Here is a 22,310-nt window from a genome sequence, read left to right on the forward strand (position 1 = left end):
ATAAAAATGGGAGTAAAAATTATCCAGCCTGGTAGGTTTCCAACCTGCCTTAGGAGCAAAATGTTTTCTTCCAATGCTACCCTTCTATTCATAGAATAGAGATTGTGTCTTTTGGCTTTAGCTGTTTTATATTTATATATATTTGAATGAAATGGTTCTGGGAAAGAGTTTGTTCAGGAATTACCATAGCAAGGCAGTGTCATGTTAAAACACTATCTGTAGACCTGAATTTAGGTGTGAACAGAGTGGCTTCTCTAGTTGTAAGTGTGTGGAGACCTCGGAAACAGAGACATCCTTCCTCCTCAGCCTTTAAGTTCTGCACAACACTGATCTAGGACCGTCCTTTTCCATTAAGAAATGGAAGATGAGATAACCAAGGCTCAGGGAAATGTGGTGGCTCTTCTGAGGCCCCTTGAAAAAGGAAGAAATATGGAGCCCAGGTTTCTCATTCTAAGTCTGGTGTTCTTTCCCTAGCACCTTACCTAGGGCGGGATGGCTGAGTTTTGTTGCAAGAAAAACTGCTTCAGTCCGATGATCTTGGCCCATGGTGGAAAGAAGGTGAGAGGCCCATGGCTTTGTGTAAGGAGCATGCTCTGCCTGCACCACCAGCAGATGAACCAGTCTCCATGGTTCATCTCCTGGCTCAGTACTGTGCTCTGGGGTATGGTTGTGCCATGTCCAAGCGGGGAGGAGGCAGTGTAAGGGCTCATGCTACAGAGAAAGTGTTCTCTTAGAATGGAACTCAAATTCTTCTTCTTTTTTTTGAGATGAAGTTTTGCTCTTGTTGCCCAGGCTGGAGTGCAGTGGCACTATCTCAGCTCACTGCAGCCTCCGCTCCCGGATTCGAGTGATTCTCCTGCCTTAGCCTCCCAAGTAGCTGGAATTACAGGCACATGCCACCACACCTGGCTAATTTTGTATTTTTAGTAGAGTCGGGATTTCTTCATGTTGGTCAGGCTGGTCTCTAACTTTTGACCTCAGGTGATCTGCCTGCCTAAGCCTTCCAAAGTGCTGGGATTACAGGCATGAGCCACTGCACCCAGTCAGCATTTACAAAATTCTTAAGTACCAAGAACCATGTTTGGGACAAAAAAGAAAAATCCACGAGGGTCAAAAGATAAAGGCACAAAAAATTGTGCTACTCCTTATCGGTCACAAAGTAGTCCACATACATTTAATCCTTACTAGTCCAGAAATGCATGCGGCATTATTACCTTTTACATCAAAGCACGTGATGAAGTGGTGTGCCCCCAGCCATGCTGTCTGGGGGTGGCAGAGCCTAAGAACGCAGGCACTTTCACCAGAACTCAAAGTTATGCATCTTATAGCTTACAGCTGTACAAGAAGGGATGTAAGCCAGGCAGTGAATAGCATTTCAGCCAACCTCTACTTTCCTGCTTGGCAGAGTGAGTGGAAAAGGGAGAGTGAGAAGAGGTACAGGGAGAGAGAGGAAAAGAAGAGAAAAGGTAAAGCCAAAGATTCTGTGACCCTTAGCCTAAGCCAAGTACATGGGTCTCTCCTTCGTGCTATTCCTAGCTATTTCTCTTTGCATATCCCAGATACATCCTACTGAGGTCATTTGTTTAGAGCCTGCTGTCTGCCAGAGAATGTGAACTCCTTACCTAAGGAGAGGGGCAGCCTTGTTTATCACGGCATCCCCAGAGCCTTCCCTACAGAGAGTGATCAGCAGAGGAAGAACAGCACTGAGTGCTTATTCTCTGCAACAAGTACTGCACTGGATGCTTTTCCAGGAGGTAGATACTATGATTCCCATTTTACAGGTGAGGGAATTAAATGCAATGAGGAGATAAGGAATCATTTGAAGAGCTTTCAGGGATAGGGGAATTTACAACATCAAGGAAAGTTGGGTGGTGTTATGTATGCCTTGATGAGCTGGACATCTCTGGAAGCCTCGTCCAGCTTGCCAGGGCACAGCCAGGCTGCCAGGCTCTGAACCCAGAGTTGAAGTCTCATTAGCATTCAGAGGGGCAAGTAACCATGGGGGATGCCATCCGGAGCATTAGGAAGAGACAGGCTGTGTTTTAATTATGAACTGGACTTTTGAACAAATCCGTTTCTCTGCTTGTCTGAGCCTTAGAGAAAACAACTTGTGGGAGGTGTACAGTCGGCAGCTGGGTCCACAGTGGTGCCCGTACAGCTGTGTACACATCTGGCACACAGGTGGTAGACCACATGCACCTTTTCTCCTTGAGTAGCTCTGAGGTTAGTGAAGGTAATAGGAGTCAAGGTAGTAAGGCGAAGTTGATCTGGTTTGGACCCAGAGAGGGAGAGAGAAAAGAAACAGGAGAGAAGAAAAAAGCAGGACTGCCCCACTCTTCCTGGTCTGTAATCCCCAGTGACCATGACCATTTCAGGATTTGAGCCCAGACAACTCCCGCCACTTCCTCTAGCCTCTCCTGAGTCAACATGGTGGGCTTTCTTTGTTCAGCTCACTCCAACCCTCCCTTCTCCAACTTGGGGGATATTTTTGGAGTGGGGGATGAAATTAAGAAGGCAAGAAAAAGAGGAGGAGATTAGCAGGGTGGAAGTTAGACAAGCACAGATGCTACCAACTGCTGTTGCAGTTTCTCAAGTGCTTGTTGACTCCCTGGGAGCATTTGCCTTGAGTCTGTTTAACAGTTCATTCCAGGGGAAGGGGAGGAGAAGGAGGGCTTGGGGACAAAGGGCCTTTGACGGGCTCCTGGAAAAGCATTGATTAGTTTGCTCAGGTTGGCAAACAGCAACCAGGGACTTGGGGCCCAGGGATGAACTGGGTGGATTTTCTGCCCAATGACAGCGTCCAGCATAGGGGGAGGGAGTCAAGGCAAATAGTCAAATGAGTGGTGTGTCAGAGGTTTAGACATAGAGAGAAAAACCACACTGGGCAGCTGGAGGAAGGGAGAGGGCAGGGGAAGGGCAGTTGGAACCTGGAGTTCTGCTTTTCAGGTTCTGCAATACCTGTTAGTGATAAATGAGCCATTCCACCTTCTTGGACTGTCCCCCAATTTCACTTTCTTTCTGAAGCTGAGAGGCAGAGGAGAAGCATATTGAGATAGGTTATTCTGAGATGCTTCTGAAAACCAAGGGCAGGGAGGACTGCTGTGGTGCTTCAAGGCCTGTGTTGAAAGTTAAGACAGCATGTACACTTCCAATCCTGCAGCCGGGCCTCTGTCCCAGGAGGCTGCTTCCTCATGGATTCATGAGAGGTGGGTTCATCATCCTTTCCAAGCCTTGCCTTCCTTCACTCAAAGAAGTCAAATGGCCCTCTTTTTTTGTGTCAACCTCCCTGGAAACTTTTCCTTAGCTTCCCCTTCATTCCACCCTCAAAACTCTTCTCTTCTTCTAGGAAGCTTCCAAGATAAAGCACAGTACACATGTATTGACTTAGACTCATAAACCAGCACAATTTTAGAGTTGGAAGGTGATTAAATATTATAATTATATATACTATAGCTTCATGCCATTCTATTTTACATTCCTGGGACACTGCTTTGTATTGTTCTTATATTCTGTTTCCTAAAGGTAAATCCCTAATGATAGATACAATTTATCTATTCATTTATGTATTTATTTACTATCTCTCCTACAAGCATGTGAGCTACATGAGGTCAAAGATTTGTCTGTCTTGTATCCTCTTGTGCCTACAGCAATGCCTACCACATAACAGACACTCAGTATATACTTGTTTGTGTACATGAATGCCGTTGGGATGAAAGTTTCTTTTCTTCCCCTCCCTATAAAGACACAGAGTGTGGTATATTGCAGGGTGCATAATGGATGCTTCTGAATAAATGAAAGAATGAATGAAAAGAATAAATGATTGAATGAGTGCATGAATGAGATTTTGAGTGAATGGATTGGCAACCTTTAGGCTATCATGGTAGTTGGCCTATCTATAGGAAAATGCTCTTCAGTTGTTCATATTTTCTTAGCTTCTGCCAAGGTGGGGCTCATTAGCAGAGCAAGGTGGTCTCAGTTCCCTGGATGGACTCTGAGTCAGCTCGTATCTAGCTTTATGAAGAGGAGAGTGATGTGGAGTTTTATTTGCTTTCTCTGGCCGTTCTATGCCCCCCTTGGCATTCTCTCCTGTATGCCATCTGACCCTTCCATATCTACTGACTCCTCTGGCATGTGGGGACAAACAGAGTGTTTTTAAAGTATTTTCTGCTCTATTTTGCTACTACTTTAGAAAAGAAAAAAAAAACTCTTTACTTTGAAAATAGTATAATGAATGCTATAGTGAATGAATCCCAGAGATAATCTTAGGATATATTGTGTCTGTGCTGATGCCAAAGTTTTGACACACACAATTATGTTATCATCAAGCAATTTTAAAAAGAATAAAAGAAACAGAGGGATCTGCTTTAAATTTTAGTTTTCTCATAGGTTACCTGTTCTCTGGAGTGACAAGGAAGAGAAGAGACATCTTTATTGGGTATCTATTTTGTGTCAGCTCCTATGCTAGGCTGTTTATATATATTATGTTATTTCAGAAAGAGGGTGAACAAATTAGATCCATGAGTCAAATAAAATAAACTTTTATTGGGTACCCACCATGTGTGAGAGTACATAAATATTCCACAGGCCTTGTTCTTGAAATAGGAGCTGTAGACAAGATAAGTTATAAACATGGGAAAAGTCAAATAATAAGGCAGGAGTAAGATAATATTTTGAGCCAGCAATTGCAAGCAATGATGGTAGGATTTTTGTAGCTGGAAGGGATTGGCCTAACATCTTAACAGCAGACAGAAAAAAGGAGGTATGGAGGCACAGGTTAAACAACCTACCCAAATTTTGCATGGTTATCTGTAGAGCTGACAGCAGAACCCAGGCCTCCAGTGCCCACTACTTTCTGTACTGTAGTTTTGAGCATCTCCAGATGACTGTGGAATGACCCACAGAGGTAGTTCCTGGTATCATCATTCAAAGGAGGGGCAGTCGCTTCAGGCTGGGGGACACAGATCAGGGCAAGATTAAGGAGAAGGTGGGAGCTGCTGTGTCCTGAAGGGTGGTTTGGGTTCAGATAAATTAAACAGGAAAGGAAGGCTTTCTAGGCTGGGGAGATGGCATAGACAGGCCCAGAGGTAGGAAATGAGCAATGTGGTATATTGGAGTCTTGGCTTTATCAATACCTGCCAGCTCTGACCACCAGGACCCGGGGAGCCATGCCCCATGCTTTCCTATCTCCCAGCTGTGGGTTCTGCCCCTTCTTTCTGCCTTACCTCTGCTGCATGAGTCCTGACCCTCATCATTTATCAGCTGCTCATTCATCTGACTACCTCTGTTTCCATTCCACTTTTCAAACAGCTGAGAATTCCTTTTCAGAACTTGGATATTACCATGTTAAAAAAACTATTCAAGCCTGGCACAGTGGCTCATGCCTGTAATCCTAGCACTTTGGGAGGCCAATCACTTGAGGTCAGGAGTTCAAGACCAGCTTGGCCAACATGGTGAAACTCTGTCTCGACTAAAAATACAAAAATTAGCCAGGCATGGTGGTGTGCACCTTCAATCCCAGGTACTCTGGGATCCCAGCTTCTCCTGCCTCTGGAGGCTGAGGCAGGAGAATCACTTGAACCCAAGAAGCAGACATTGAAGTGAGCCAAGATCATGCCACTGCACTCCAGCTTGGGTGACAAAGCGAGACTCTGTTTCAAAAAAAAAAAAATTCAGAACTTGGATATTACCATGTTAAAAAAAACCATTCAATCCTGGCACAGTGGCTCATGCCTATAATCCTAGCACTTTGGGAGGCTGAGGTGGGCCAATCAATTGAGGTTAGGAGTTCAAGACCAGCTTGGCCAACATGGTGAAACCCCGTCAGAAGGGGCCAGAACCCACAGCTGGGAGAAAGGAAAGTATGGGGCATGGCTCCCAGGATCCTGGTGGTCAGAGCTGGCAGGTAATGATAATGCCAATTACTTGCCTGTCCAGTCCCTTAGTGTGTGATTGGGTCATGACTTAACCTCAACTGCCACCTTTCTGACGGTACCTGCCTCCAACTTGGTGGAGCGCACCTTACAACCTGAGCATCCATACCTATTCATGGCTCCAGGCCTCCACACAGGTTGTTTCCTCCCCTTGGAATGTCCCTCTTCCCACCCCTTTGTGCCTGCCAGCCTGCCTTCCTTCCTGTCTTTTGTTTGATTGAGATTTCTTAAGTACATAATAAATGCACCCCCCACTCACTCCCTGCAGCTTAGTTGTTTCTCCCTCTACTCCCAGAGCCCTCTACTTTAATTAGTTGGATATGTCTGTCTATTCCGTTAACCTGAACTCAATTCTGAGAGGGATTTTCCTTCATTCATCTTCACACCACTAGTACTTACTACTTTTGGCTTGGTGTACATAATAGATACTCTAACTGTTCTGTTGAAAATAAATGAAAAAAGAGTTAAGTTTTGAGAGATAGGCTGAATCTATTGAATACCAGGCTGGGAAGTTGGGATGCAGTTTCTCAGAAACTAGACGACACATCTAACACACCTCAAGAGCCTGTTAAGCATTCACAGTCTGGGGCACATCCTTTTAAACACTGGGAAGAGTGGGCCTGGACATTTCTGTTACTGTTATTGTTGATTTAAATGATTTAAATAATATGGTCCCCCAGGGATTCTGAACAGCCTGCCTGGGGCCAGTCTGTAGACCAGCCTTTGAAAGCATTGTGTCATGAACCACAGCAAATACATTCTGGGCACTAACTCAGATACTCTTCTTTTTTAGTTTTTAATGTTTTAAGTTGTGGGGTACATGTGCAGGATGTGCAGGTTTATTGCATAGGTAGATGTGTGCCATGATGATTTGCTGCACTATCAGCCCGTCACCTGGGTATGCATTAGCTATTTTCCCTAATGCTCTCCCTCCCCACACCCCACCCCCTGTCAGGACCCAGTGTGCATTGTACCCCTCCCTGTGTCCATGGGTTCTCATTGTTCAGCTCCCACTTATAAGTGAGAACATGCAGTGTTTGGTTTTCTGTTCCTGCATTACTTTGCTCAGGATAATGGCTTCCAGCTCCATCCACGTCCCTGAAAAGGACATGATCTTGTTCCTTTTTATGGCTGCATGGTATTCCATGGTGTATATGTACCAGATTTTCTTTATCCAGTCAGACACCCTTCTTAGACCTTTGAGGGACTGAACTGAATGCTTCGATCTCCTTAGGGAATAGATAACCCGGATTTAAAGTACATTCCATTCTAACATTCGTATTCGTATTTGACTTCTTGAAGTTCCTTTTGCTGTTGACTTCAGGGGAGACCCAGGACCAAGCCAGATTTTACTCATGATGCATGTACTTCCTTTCTCCCTGCTGCCAGGCTGTTTGCTGTCAAATGTGGGGGCTGCTTTGAGGCCATCGCACCCAATGAGTTTGTTATGCGGGCCCAGAAGAGTGTATACCACCTGAGCTGCTTCTGCTGCTGTGTCTGTGAGCGACAGCTTCAGAAGGGTGACGAGTTTGTCCTGAAGGAGGGGCAGCTGCTCTGCAAAGGGGACTATGAGAAGGAGCGGGAGCTGCTCAGCCTGGTGAGCCCAGCAGCCTCAGACTCAGGTGAGTGCCAGGTGGTGGGCAGGGCTGTGGTGGGGTGGGTAGGGTGGGAGTGGGGTGGCTGTCTGCATTGTTTCTTCCCTAGAGGGTCAGCCTCCAGGGCAGCCTACCTCCATGGCAAGGCAGTTCTGTGTATTCCAGGAACTTTCTTTGTAAGCTTAGAGTCATCTCTTATCAGTCAGTGATTAAATTACCCTCAAATTCCATGGCATGCAACCATAAACACTTCACACATACACAAGTGTCTGGGTTAACTGAAGTTAAGTGGGCTTTGCTTCAGGCTTCCAGTTAGCAGGAGTCTGCTGATCTCAGCTGAGCTCCGTTCCAGGCTGTAGACAAGGTTAGGTATGCTCTGTGCCATTCATTCCAGGATCCAGGTTTGAGGAACAGCAGCTGACAGTGGTTAAAGTGCAACAAGGCATACCCAACCACAGAGCACATGTCAAGCTTCTGCACGTATTACGTCTGCTAATATTCCATTGGCCAAAGCAAATGGCAATATCAAATCCAAAGTCAAGAAGTGGAGAAATACACTCCATGCACCACAAAACCTGCGCAGGTATAGATACATGTGCTATTAAAGAGAATGATGGATTGGAACTGATAATTCAGTCTCCCACAATCTCTGAACTGCCCTAAGCATTTTCTCCTCATTTGTCAAGTGGGAAACGTGGAATCTACCTAAGGCTTGGCAGGTCACATAAAGAAAGGAACTAGATTGTTCTTTCTCCTCATCGCCTACTGGACCCTCCCTCTTATTGCCTTGAGGGTGGGCGAAAGAAAGGAGACAGGAGAGGTTCAGAGATTTTTACAGAGCAGGTTTCACAAGGCCAGAGAAACTAGATTAAATTAACACTGACTACATTAAACATGGAATGCCTTTCTGGAGTGTTGGTCCCCACTGCTCAGCATTCATCTTATCCATAGGAATCTGTGAGCTCCAGTTAGGTGACATCTATGTGACTTTACCATTTCTTGCCATTGCCAATTCCAGCCCATTTCCAAGCCCCCTGTAACCTCACCCTGTCCATTTCTTCCACCTCTTTGGGAGTTTCTGATCACTCCCACCCTTCCCTCCAGCCTTACAAGGCCCTAGCTCCTGTCAATGTGTCTCACCCACTCTCAAATCTTAAAAGTCTATTCCTTCTCTTCCCTTTCCCTCTCTCTTTTGTCCTGCTAGCTTATCCTTTAAGCTTCCCTCTAAAGGCAACTTCATTGGGAAGATCTTAATCCCCCATGCTGGGTGAGTTTACCCTTAACTTCTCCTCCTGGGATATTTATCCTACTTCATTTTAGTTACATGTTTGGCTGTTTCTTATTCTTTTCAGAATGCTAAACTCTGTGAAGGACAGCGTGTGTCTTATTTACCACTATATGCCAGGCCTAGCACAGGCCTGCGACACTGCAAGTGCTTGACAAACTCTTTGTTAAGAGTGAATAAACACATGAGAAAAAAGTACCATGTTGTGGAGCTTAACTGCAAAAGTTTTGGAGACAGACAGGTGGGGTGCCTTAGCCAGGTTGTATCACTGTATTTCTGTGACTTCGGGCAAATTTTGGAAACTTTCTAAGCCTCAGTCTCCACAGCTATAAAATGGTGATGATCATGCCTACTAACAGGTTTATTGTTGGAGAAAGACAGAGTGCTTATAAAAAGCCTGGTGTTCAATAAATGCTGGTGCGTAACATCCGTCAGCCAGTGTTTGTGTCTTTGGAGCAGCCATGTTCTGCCCCCTTTATGTCCAGGCTGGTTCTTGCCTGACCTTGCTTGCAGCCTTGAGAAAGCTGGCATCAGGAAAGCCCCAACTCCTACTGGTCTTACTGGCCTGACGCTTTCCTGGATCTATTTCGATTTGAAGGAAATTTCTCCTTGTCAGGAACACTGGCACTGACACATTGAGTATCTTTCAGGGGTAGTTGGGCCCAGTCTAAAGGGTATACCATTTGGTATAAAAAGGTCAACTTACCCTGTAATTTTCCTCCAGGCTTCTTGCTGTGCCAGCCCTCTTAGGCTTCCTCCTCAGAATACTGTAGAATTTTGAATTTCCCAAGGGCTTAGCTGTTATGGTGGTCAGAATACCAGCATGACCATAGAAAGACGTGTATACCCAGAGGGACATACCATTCTTTGTCACGTGGAAATAAATGCCTTTCTTGATAAACATTTGTTTGGAGCTTTATCACTACGTTATCCAGTTGGCACTGTGTGAAAGGTTTACAGATTCTACTTCACTACAAAATCAGTAAGAGGCATTAGTGGGTTGGCTCCACGCCCCTGCCCCTGCACAAGAAAAAAAAAGGCAATAGAAAAAGCTGGATCTAAGCAACATTTACAGATTAATAGAATTATAATGCTCAGTGCTAGGAAACTGCAACAGGTTCACTTTTCTGATCACATTTTCAGCAATATGTTCAGTGATGGGAATTTCTCTTCGAGGCTGATATTGACATATTGGAGTTTCTCAGTTTATTCATTCATGTATTCATTCAGTAGACACATCTTGAGTGCTTATTACATGCCAGGCACAGAGTCAAAATATGAATGACAAGAATGATGTGGGGATGGGAAGGTCTCCAAACCATATCAAATGAAGGATTTGTGTGTTTAGGATAGAGAAGTTAAGACCGAATGAGTAGACATAGTTGTTGCCTTCAAATGGTTAGATCAGACCTATTTTTTTTCCAGTTTCAGAGAACAGAATTAGAATCTGTTCATTTAATTATTCAACAAAGTTACTGAGTGTTTACACTGCAGATAGAAGGTACAGGGACGTAAGTTTTGATTTAACATAGGAAATGCTAGAATGTCATTATAATTATTAGATCTAACAAAGCATAAAACTACTCAAGAGACAGCACTCCCTGTTCATTGAGGGTAATATTGATGAGGCGAGAGGAAAGGATCTTTCTAGAAGGCCTCTGTTATCCCTTTCAGCTCTAAAAATCTATAATTATTTTTGTGGTTTTCTAAATGAAGTGACATTAAAGTCCAAACCAGAATCAAATTTCTCATCTGAACTACTCATTTTACCAATTATATGAATGCTGCCTGTCTCATCATACATTTTTTTGTGTCTGTCAAAGCTTGCCTCTTTACTGAGAGGACAAACTTCTAGAGAGCAGGGCTGTAGCTTTTAGTTCCTTTGTTCCCTTAACAAAGCTTAGTATGATGCCAAGAGAAGAGTAAGTGATCAATACGTCCCTAATGAGTTAAATCTTCATGGAATGAATCTACAGCATTGTTAACAGAAAGCAAACAACTGTAGCATCTGCCCCAGTGCAAATACAGTTTCTCCTCTGGTTTCTATCTTGAGCACCTCACATATATATTGTAGATGTTTGGTAAGTATTTGTTGAGTGAATGATTGACTGATCTACTATCTTAAACAGTTTTATCAATGACTTGGATAAAGACATAGAAGGCAGGTTTACTTGGTTTGTAGATGACACAAACCTGGCACCTGGCAGGGAAGGCTGGTGTGGCAGCTGATCATCTCAGTGTTCAAAAAGATTTTGGCAAGCTAGCAGAACATTGTAATCTAACCATCGTCTTCCAAAATTCAGTTGTAATTGCACGAAATGGTGCCTGTTTTGCAGGAATTCTACGTGGGGTTGTAGTTGGTGATAAAGCCAATAGGAGCCAAGCAGACATGTGCTGCGTTAATAGAACTACAGTGCCCCTAATGTGTAATTATAGTTCCAGCATTTTTCTTTTTGCACTGGTCAGAGCACGTTTAGAATATGTGGGCTAATTTATAACCTCTGCCTCCCATGCTCAAGCAGTTCTCGTGCCTTAGCCTCTCCAGTAGCTTGCATGCCACCAAGCATGGCTAATTTTTGTATTTTTAGTGGAGATGGGGGTTCACTATGTTGGCCAGGCTGGTCTGGAACTCCTGACCTCGGGTGATCCTCCAGCCTCTGCCATCCAAAGTGCTGGGATTACAAGTGTGAGTCACCATGCCCCAGTAACTGTATAAATTAAATTACTCAGTGGGGCACAGTGGCTCATGCCTGTAATCCCAGCACTTTGGGAGGTCTAGGTGGGTGGATTACCTGAGGTCGGTAGTTCAAGTCCAGCTTGACCAACGAGGAGAAACCCCGTCTCTACTGAAAATATAAAATTAGCTGGGCATGGCGGCACATGCCTGTAATCCCAGCTCGGAAGGCTGAGGCAGGAGAATGGCTTGAACCTGGGAGGTGGAGGTTGTGGTTAGCCAAGATTGTGCCATTGCACTCCAGCCTGGACAACAAGATTGAAACGCCATCTTGAAAAAAAAATTTAGCCTGGGTGTGGTGGCACATGCCTGTAATTCCAGCTACTCAGGCAGGAGAAGTGCTTGAACCCAGGAGGTGGATGTTAAAGTGAGCTGAGATCCCACCACTGCCCTCCAGCCTGGGTGACAGAGTGAGACTCTGACTCAAAAATAAATAAATAAATAAATTTAAAAAAAAAAGGAATATGTGGGCTAATTTAAATGATGCATTTTAGGAGGTCAGTGACTAGATAGAATCTTGAGGAGAGTGATCAGCTTGTTAAATCATAAATAATTAAAGAGACTCAATATAGTGAATAAAAATAAGGCCAAGGAACATATGAGAGTGATACCCAAGGTTGCAGACCCATGTACTGGGGAAGAAATGACAGATTTTGGTTCAACATAGGGTAGAACTGTGTCTGACAAAGGGTCAGGCTGGATTGCCTTTATGGGAAATCAACTGCTTGTCCCTTAACATTTTAATTACAGTTGGTGGAAGACTGCATCAATGACCTCTTGAGTGGCTTACGTCTAGGATTCTAGAGGGAGGAAGGAGAGAAGGGGGCAGGGGTTGAAAAACTAATTCTTGGGTACTGTGCTCACTACTTGGGTACTGTGCTCATTACTTGGGTACGGTGCTCATTACTTGGGTACGGTGCTCATTACTTGGGTATGGTGCTCATTACTTGGGTACTGTCCTCATTACTTGGGTATGGTGCTCATTACTTGGGTGATCAGACCACTTGTACTCCAAACCTCAGCATCATGCTATATACCCATGTAAAAAACCTGCCCATGTATGCCCTGCATCTAAAACAGAAGTTGAAGTTATTGTTTTAAAAAGGACCCATGGTTCTGTGATGTTGATTGATCTTACACAAAAGCATGTGACATGTTCACATCTACATGGGACACAAAATTCAGGATACCTGCAACTGCTGTGTGCTCTTTTCTGTTGTGGCCCAGCCTTTTTGTCCTGGTCCCTGATTTGCCAGTGGCCTTGAAACAGACTCCCAAGCCGATGAATGTGATTTGTAGCCAGAGTCAGATGACTTTCTTTGACACTGGGCAACCTGGATGCCCAAGGTCTCCCGGAAGGACCCTACAACATTCACAAACTTCTAGAAAAGTCTCTAGAAGTGCTCTTCTTCTTCACCAGAGAATCACAGGCTCTTGAAATTGGTAGGCACTTGGGAGTTTATCCAGTTCAAGCTCAATCAGATGCTCATCCCGCCTCTACTTATTTCCTACCATGGGGAGCTAAAGAGATAGAGTGGGGAAATACCAAACTGCTTTTCCTCCTCTCTACTCTCCATTCCACATAACAATTCTGACACCAGCTGTGTAGGGGTTTTCCCTGCATACCAAGCAATTCTCCAGGGGACACAATCTGGGTATCCTCTAATTCAATTTAATTCTGACACTGTCTACCTAGAGGTAACATCAGATCCCACAGGTTAAGGACTTAATCCCACAAGACTGCCAGCCCCCGCCCCACTTGAGAGGTCAATCAGTCACAAGTAGTAGGTTGTCAGCTGTATTTCTAACTCACTGGCTCACTGGGTATAAATTTGGGATCCTAGAGTCATCCATATTTCTTTCTTTTTTTTTTTTATTTGAGATGGAGTTTCGCTCTTGTTACCCAGGCTGGAGTGCAATGGCGCGATCTCGGCTCACTGCAACCTCCGCCTCCTGGGTTCAGGCAATTCTCCTGCCTCAGGCTCCTGAGTAGCTGGGATTACAGGCACATGCCACCATGCCCAGCTAATTTTTTGTATTTTTTTTAGTAGAGACAGGGTTTCACCATGTTGACCAGGATGGTCTCAATCTGTTGACCTCGTGATCCACCTGCCTCGGCCTCCCAAAGTGCTGGGATTACAGGCTTGAGCCACCGCGCCTGGCCGGTCATCCATATTTCTAACTCACTGGGTGTAAATCATTGGATCCCTTATTCATACCCAGTGAGTTAGAAATATAGCTAAGTTTCTATATTTCTAATCCAGTAAGTTAGAAATGAAGTTAAGTTTCACTTAATTTTCTAGACAAGCTTACACTTTACTTACATTTACTCGTTTACCACAAAGGATATTTTAAAGGATACAGATGAACAGACAAGTGCAGAAATTCATAGGGCAAGGCATGGGGGAGGGGTACAGAGCTTCCATGCTCTCTCTAGATGCACCACCCTCTAGGAACCGCCACATGTTCAGCTATCCAGAAGTTTCCTAACCTTGCTCTTCTGAGTTTTTGTGGAGACTTTATTACATAGGCTATGATTGATTACATCATTACCCATTGGTAGTGATGGGCTCAGCTTAAACTTGAGCCCCTTTCTCCTCCCCAGAGGTGAAGGATTAGGGGTTAGGGATTGGGGCTGAAAGTCCCAACTCTCTAATCATGCCTTGGTCTTTCCAGTGACCAGCCCCCATCTTGAAACTACCTAGGGGCTCCCAGCCACCGACATCTCATCAGCCTACAAAAGATACTCTTCTCACTATGGAGTGTTCAAGGATTTTAGCAGCCTTTTGCCAAGAAACTGGATGAAGACCAAATATATATTTCACAACATCACAGGAGCCCTTGACTTCAATTCTGAGGGTAAATGGTCAGAATTGTTACATTGAATTCCAACATCGGTCTCTGTATGTAAACTCAAACCATGGTCTTGGCTGTACTTTCGGGAAATTCACAAAGTAAGTGTTTCCTCTACATGGGGCAGCCCTTCAAGTTGAAGACTGAAATACTCACTAAGAGCTAAGCTATTTTCTAAATCTCATCCTTTCCTTTCTACTTCTTCCTCATTCTTCTAACTAGCCCTCACTAGAGAGTTTGTTTTCTATCTATGAAAATACTACAATCTTTTTCAAAGGTACAACCAAGCAGGCGATACAGTTTTCCATATGTGGTTTGAACAAGCACAGTGTTATTACTGCCTGTAGTAGATTATTACGTTCTGTTGATGTAGCAAATGATTTCATTAGCTTTTTTGATCTGGGGGTGGAGTCAGGGGCTTGGGCCCTGGCTGTGGGTAAGCCTGGCTTCCGGCCGGTCCATGTGGCATTTCTTATCTACCCCTCTTATCTTTATATTTTCTTTTATGATCAGAAGTCACCAGAGAGTGATCTGTGAAGCAGTTCTTAGAAAACTTTTTAAAATAAAACGTTTTTTAAATTCTAAAGTGATATTTTAGATTTGCAAAAGAGTTGCAAAACAGGACAGAAGCTCCCATATACCCTTCATTCAGCTTCCTGTAATGCTAGCATTTTACATAACCATGGCACACTTAGCGAAACTAAGAAATTAACATTGCTATGACACTCTTAACTATAGACATAATTCTGTTTCATGGAATGTTTTCATTCATGTCTTTATCCACTCCAGGATTGAATCGAGTATATCATGCTGCAGTTAGTTTTATGTTAAATTGCCTTCCTTTTTTCTTCATTTTGGAATCACGGAAGAATGTTGAGTCAGAATTTCACTTTTGCTCTTATCTCGAACAATATCTTTATTTCCTTTTAGTGTCTTTTACCATGGGATCAAAATGCTTTTTTTTTTTTTTTGCTTGTTTATTTACCATTTAAATTTTTTTCTTCCTGAAGACCAGTTTGCATTTTAGATTATGCCTAGGATTTATTCCTTGGCTAAGGCAGGGCTCTTTTAGGTGCTCTGCTTTTGTACAGGGATTTTCCCAGGGGAAGCCTGGTTGTGAAGTCTCTGTCATGAGGGCCCCTTTCTGCAAAGAATGTTTTATGCTTTGGATTAATGCAGCAGTTGCATGGCCTGTGTTTATTGGGCAGTCTGTGCTGCACTGTGAGGCTTATGCTGCTTCTCTCCTTGTGTTCTGCATTCATCTGGCCCTAGCATGGTGCCTGGCATGCAACAGACACTCAGTAAATGTTTGTTTATTGTGCGAATAAATTCACTTTGTCCTGTTCGTATTGACCTCTGATGTCCTTGGCAAAGAAGCATCATCTTCCAGTATAACTTTTCTTCTCACTGAAGCCAGAGAGAAGATTCCTCACATCTGCTGGAGTCTGTGAATCCTTCCTCCTCCCAGGTTTCTGTGGGACACAGGATGTTTCTGCTTTGGAAGATCCAAATGTCTTGTTGCCACTCTCATTGTGTAATATGTCTCTTTCTCCTCTTCCAAGTCTTGCTCTCCACTGCTGGTATTTAGACATTTGTCTTAATTTCCTTCTACAACCTTGGAACTGTTTTTTTTTTTTTCAATTCATTACAAAAGTATTTCATCCACCTTGTCTTGGAAATCTTCTTTTTCTTCAGTAAACTAGGCTAGAGAAGCAGCAGTTACCTCACAAATTCTGGAAAATGCCTGACTCTTCCCTGGGATTATCCTTGTCAGTTCATGGTACTGAATTTTACTATGAAAGATAGAAAAGGTCAGCAGGACTTAGGAAGAAGTCTCATTCTCCATATTGTAGTGCATGGGATCTAAAACTAGACAGGTCTTTGATTTTTTCCCTACACCCATAGGCAGTGTGACTTTGGGCTAGCCGCTTTTCCTCTCCACAACTCTATTTCCTAATCAGTAAATAGGGAGTTACAACATAACCTTTGTGGGTTGCTCTAGAACAAAAGGAGGTAATGAAAATCAAAAGCTTGAAACTTGCCCAGTAAATGGAAGTTACCATTATTATCTCCTAGTATGGGAGATAGTGTACTTATGGATGATGGCTCATGGGTCATAAGCTTTTTTTCACCAAAGATCCATCATTTCTCAAGTATCTCCTCTTCTGTCTTTGCTCTTTGGTTTAGGCCCTTATGGGTAGCATATCTGGGCATCTCAGGGTAGTACAGAGAGGGTCTGTCATTTTGGGTGGCTAGGCTGCCTAAAGTAAAGATGGGCCGATTCATACCGTGGGCCCTGTGTGTCTCAGAGGCACTCCCTGGCTTCTGAACAACCTAGCTAGTGTTGCATCCTGGAAAGTCAATGCAGAAGACTGGGGGGAAAAACAGTCTTGAAGTTGCTTCTGAGATTTAATGGGAATTTCAAGCAAGAATGGGAAGGTTTTATCAAACGTAGCTACCTTTCTTTTATAAAACAGAAAACTGATAAATACAGTGGTCATTATTTGGGCTCTTTTAAATGCCCAAGTGCCTCCTTATTCCTAAACATCACATTTCCGGGCATATAGTTATCCTGGGGGTGGAGTTCTCTGTGCCTCTTGGTCTGAGGGTGATGGTATGTCTCCCATCTTTGAATGAGTTGCATTTGGAATGGATTACACTTTTCTCTTACAACTGGAGTCTTTGAGTCCAGAAAGGACATTGAACCTGACAGTTAATGAATGCAGTATACAGCTGAGCCAGAGTTACTCTGTTCCTAAGTAGGCCTACTAGCATTACTCTGTTACATGCCATAATCTATTTTTGTCCTTCTAGGCGGCCACCTGACCAACATTTAATTCAACAAATATTTCTTACAGACACCCACACTGTGTCAGACTCTGTGTTAAATGCTATGTTTTAGTTACAGTAAAAGAAAGGCAGAGGAATAGTGAATGCGGAGGAGCACAATTGAGAAAAATACCTCAAAGCCAACCTCCTAATGTCAGGGGAACAGGGACCAGCTTGGTGATATAAAGGAACTGGCAGATGGGAAAAGGGACATAGCTTGGAGAGCAATCTAGCCATTCTTTCCTTTAAGAAACAGAAGGGTGAGTCACTTTAAAAATAATGATAGTAAAAAACTTGAGTAGGTATTTAAAAGTACTCTGCTAAGCATTTTTGTGAAGAAAAATATTTAAATATATTTTATATTTTTCTCTAGAGCCATGTTTTCAAAAGACTCTGGTAGCACTTTTCAGAAAATCTTAACTACAGCTAAGTAAAAAATACATTTTTTATCATGAGCTAGTACACACATTTATATATGTGTATATAAGTTTCAACACTTAGACTGACTCGCTGCTTGCCCTATGTGCTGGTATTTTCTATTCCATTTATTTTTAAATTCTATTTTTAGCCCACTGTAGTTATTTCATAACCTACTCATGGGTCATAACCAGAAGTTTGAAAAATACTGCTTCAAAGCAAAATTACTTGCAAACCTATCCCCAGGTTTTGGAATTGGTATAAATTCCTCAAATGTCAGCCAATAAGTATGTCTTAATGATACTTACTGTGCCAGGTGCTGTGAATAAGACGAAAGGCGCAAATGACATCATCTCTGGCCCCAAAGACTTGGTGCAGTGTCCTGAGTACAGTAAACACGTAGTCACTGTTGTCTATTTTTGTCTATTTTTCTTGTTAGTCTTATTAAGGAGACATCAAGAGTACACATATTTATGATTAGTACAAAGATCTTCATGGACGTTTTCTGATTTATTAATCTGGCATCTCTGGATGATAGGAAAGAAGCACTGAGAACTGCCCGAGCCATCCAGGTTGTTTTCAAAATCAACAGATTTGTCTCTTACACAGTATCACTGCCATAAAATTCCCTACCAGAATTGTTTGTTGCTCTTAGTCTGAGGCTCAGCATTTTTTTTTCCCCCCTGTGGTGAACTTTTGTCTTCTAGTGTATTTATTTTGTCTTCATAAAGTAGATGGAGAAATAAAGACACAGGATACTTTAGTCAGGGATAAGCCAGAATAAGAACTTAATTCTACCAATTACCAAGTCAGGACACTTGATACTGACACAGAGGGGTTCGGTTCTTGCTATAATTATGAGTTGGGTAAAGTTTATCTTTGGTGCTTAAAAAGTTACAGGCAATATACAGGTTCAGACAATGCATTGTCCTTTTTCCATTGACTACTTTATTTTTGAAAATGTGTTCACACAATAATTTTGAATAAAATGAATAATAAAACCCATAATGTAATATTAGTACAGTTGCTTCATAGCATATTTAATCAGTAAGAGTGTGCCATCTGTGTGCATTCATTTCTCCTGCTTCACCTCTGTAAAAAATAAAAGTGGCCAAATGGGCAATTGTTCATTGTGATTTTTGCATGATGATGATGATAATGGTGTCAACAGTTATTGAACTCTTAGTCTGCACAAAGCATTACCTTGAATTACACATTTTACATGAATTAACTAATTTTACGTGACTTACTCTACACACCAAGTTGATGAGGAAGGCAGCGCTGTTATTCTCATTCTACAGATAAGGAAGATGAACAAGGAAAAGTTAGTAATTTGCTTACAGTCCTACAGCTAACGATGGAAAGAACCGGAATTCACTTCTAGTCTAGCGCCAGCACCCTGCATCATTAAACACTATGCTGTATTGCCTGGTTGCTTAAAATGTGTGTGTATATGAAAATGAACCTTATGTTTTTTTCTCATGTTTCACTGACAGCAGTTTCTGGCTGGCTATGGCAGTGTTCCAGGTACTCAGTAGGACTTAGTACCTGAGAGACCCCAACTGAAGGACCTTTTCACATATAATTAAAGCAATGAAAACAAGGTGGTTTGAACAGAGTTTACACTCCCTTTCAAAATCAGTCACAAGTTCACCTTGATTTTTAACTTCCAGTTCCTCCTTAATCATTAATCACTATCACTATACTTCTCATGGGTGCCTCCTCTAAGGCAATAGAAGGCTTTGAAGGATCTAAAGACAATGTGCTACGTGAATGAAGAAGTGATTTTTTTTTTTTTTTTTTTGAGACAGAGTCTCCCAGGCTGGAGTGCAATAGCATGATCTCTGCTCTGCAACTTCTGCCTCCTGGGTTCAAGTGATTCTCCTGCCTCAGTCTCCCTAGTAGCTTGGGATTACAGGCGCCAACCACCATACCCAGCTAATTTTCATATTTTTAGTAGAGACAGGTTTTACCATGTTAGTCAGGCTGGTCTCGAACTCTTGACCTCAGGCGATTTGCCTGCCCCAGCCTCCCAAAGTGCTGGGATTACAGGTGTGAGTCACCATGCCCGGCTGTGAATGAGGAATTACTTTAAAAGTTCATGTAAGGTACTGTTACTGGATTTTTATCTTGTTTTATGTTTTTAATTTTTTGATGAACTTCTGGTTCTTCTGCTCCTGTGGGTTATTTGATAGTAACAGGAAAAATCAGTTGACTTTTTGTCCAGATGAGAGGTATCAGCTGTGCAGCCCCCATCAATCAAATGAATAAAAGCACAACAGTGAAGTAAATTGGTACATATCAAAACTTCTAACATGCTTCTTCTGCAAGCTGACTTGTAATGTCCTACCATCTTTTACAGTTATACTCTTAGGAGAGATGAAGTCAATTTTGTTTTTCCAGTGGCAATGATGACAATGTGTCTCTGTCTATCCACCTTTACATTGGGTCCTCTTTGGGTACAATGATGGTGCAGTATGACTAGTGAATTTTAGGAATGCAATCTCTGGACATCAACCCATGACTTCAGTCTTTCATTATCTGAGCTAAATGACCAGGGACTCACTTTCTATTGTGAAATAAGGATCGGGGAGGAGGTGCAGGGAAGGCACTGGTTTTCTTGCACTGACGTTCCAGCTAAGCCTACCAACCAGATTTCCAACCAAGAGGTTTCAAGATGGATCTGAAGATGCTTTAGACAGTACTGAGCAGATGGAAGAATCATCTTTAATATTTCCCACTGCCCTGGTTTCCGTGACCAAGAAAAACCCTCAAAGTCCAATTCACTAAGGATTGGTAGCAAACTAGGTACTCTGGTATTCAGTGCTGTAAAATTATATTGAAAACGGGTAATTTTAGAACCATCTGGATTCTTAGTGTTCCAAGTCCAGGTTTGCATGGAGGCGTGGTTGGGCTTTGTTTGTTTGCTTGTTTTTCTGATTCTGATCAGGAATTTGCATATTGTGCATGCATGGGTGTGTTAGGTGGGATCAGTAAACCCAGATGGTGTTCAAGATACAGTGTCCAAGCATTCCATCTTAGGAATCACTGAGGGTGGGAAAGCAGTGACTGAACCAACTCAGCATCTGTTCCATCCATAGGAATTTGCTGAGCATTTACATGGGGCAAGGATTATTAGGCTTGGGGTGTGGAACACGTAGAAGCATATGAAGTTTCACTAGCGAGCAAATATTTTTGAGTACAGAGTATGTAGCAGTCCTATTGTAGCTGCTGGGGTGATATTTCTGCTCTCACACAGGTTATATTCTAGTAGAAGGAAATCATTAATAACTAAATAAATGGATGCACAATATTACATTCTTGAATGAGGGTTACCCTTCAAAGTGTTTACCCTGTAAGACTTGTTCTACTTATGTATTAAAAAATACTTTGAACTCCTGTGGAATGGACTTTTGGGATTTAATGGCCAGGGGTGCAGCCTGGGATTTTTGTTTTAAGCTTCCTAAGTGAGTTAAGGTGCAGCAGGGTTGAGAGCCGTTGCTCCAGGAGAAGGTGAAGCTGAGAGGGATGGAGTTGAGGCACCTCAATCAGCCATTCTTTCAGTTGCAAAGCTTTGGTGAGGAGGCTTGGAGATGCGCGTTAAAAGAGAAGGCAGTATTTTCCTTGGAGTGAGCAGGTGTACTTAGGGTTGTGAGAGACAGAAGCTAACACAAATCCATATGTAAGAATAATGAATATTTTTGTACAAGTGTGTCCCATGCAATACAAAAATTATTGTTTATTGGAAATGCTACTTTAACGATGTGCCCTGTATTTGACCCAATGGTTCTAATATGATGAGAATCTGGCAGGGGTAGGGGAGAGAGAACCCACAGTGTGGTGATCGGTGCTGGAGCCTGCAAGCCTGTACGGTAGATAACTTGTTTGACTGATTGATAATAGGGAAAAAGAAATGTAATTCTGTCGCAAGACACTCGTGTTCCCAGCGCCCTCTGTGAGCGGGCTTGGCCCCAACCCAGCACAGGGAGGCTTCCCTCTCCCGGGCCTTAGCGAAAGGGTGGCGGGTGGGAATCTCCCGTTACCTTGGCAACTCCCTCCTGCCGTCTGCTCACAACAGTTTGAATTACACCCCTGCCAGGCAGTCACCAGTGCGATTTCTTTCCTTTCTAGCTCTCATTTTCCCTCTCAGCGCTCAGGCTGGAGGCGGCGTCGGTGCCAGTCTAGTCCGCGGCGAAGCTTCCAGGGCCGGCTCGGGCCAGGCTGCGGGACCCTCCGCGGAGTGCAAGGTGCCTGACGCCCGCAGCCCCCGCGCACATTCGGCCTTCTCTTCAAAGGCCCCTTAGAAATGCAAGAGGCCGGCCGCAGAAACACACACGGACGGCAGTTTTATGAGAAAATGCAGATAAAGAGCCCGGCGGTAGGGCCATATGTTCCCCATAATCTCCAAAGCCGTCACTTCAATTAGAGCCTCCCCTGAGTTCTAATGCCCAATCCTGAGTAAACAAGCCGCTCTGAAAGAAGAACTCGGTTTCCAATTAAAAGTGTACTAACATTTCTCCTTCCCTTAATTCCCGCGGAGCAAAGCCCCGCGCGGGCAGAGGCGCGGCCGGGTCGCGGCGAGGTCGTCCCGGGTCCGCGCCTCCCCGCGCTACCGCGCGTTCCCAGGTGACGTCAGGCGGGCCCGGGATTAGGGCCCACCCTGCGCT

General features: G+C 43.4%; 1 protein-coding gene across 1 annotated transcript in view; it reads left to right on the top strand.

Annotated features, from left to right (window-relative positions):
* Positions 1-22,310, top strand: part of LMX1A (LIM homeobox transcription factor 1 alpha) — a 159,320-nt gene that overhangs the window by 103,086 nt on the left and 33,924 nt on the right. Inside the window, exon 4 of the mRNA XM_008985113.6 lies at positions 7,320-7,552. Within this exon, the coding sequence (XP_008983361.1) occupies positions 7,320-7,552 (233 nt within the window). The remainder of the gene's footprint in view (positions 1-7,319; positions 7,553-22,310) is intronic.

The sequence above is a fragment of the Callithrix jacchus genome, chromosome 18, assembly GCF_049354715.1.
Source record: "Callithrix jacchus isolate 240 chromosome 18, calJac240_pri, whole genome shotgun sequence".
Classification (NCBI taxonomy): Eukaryota; Metazoa; Chordata; class Mammalia; order Primates; family Cebidae; genus Callithrix; species Callithrix jacchus.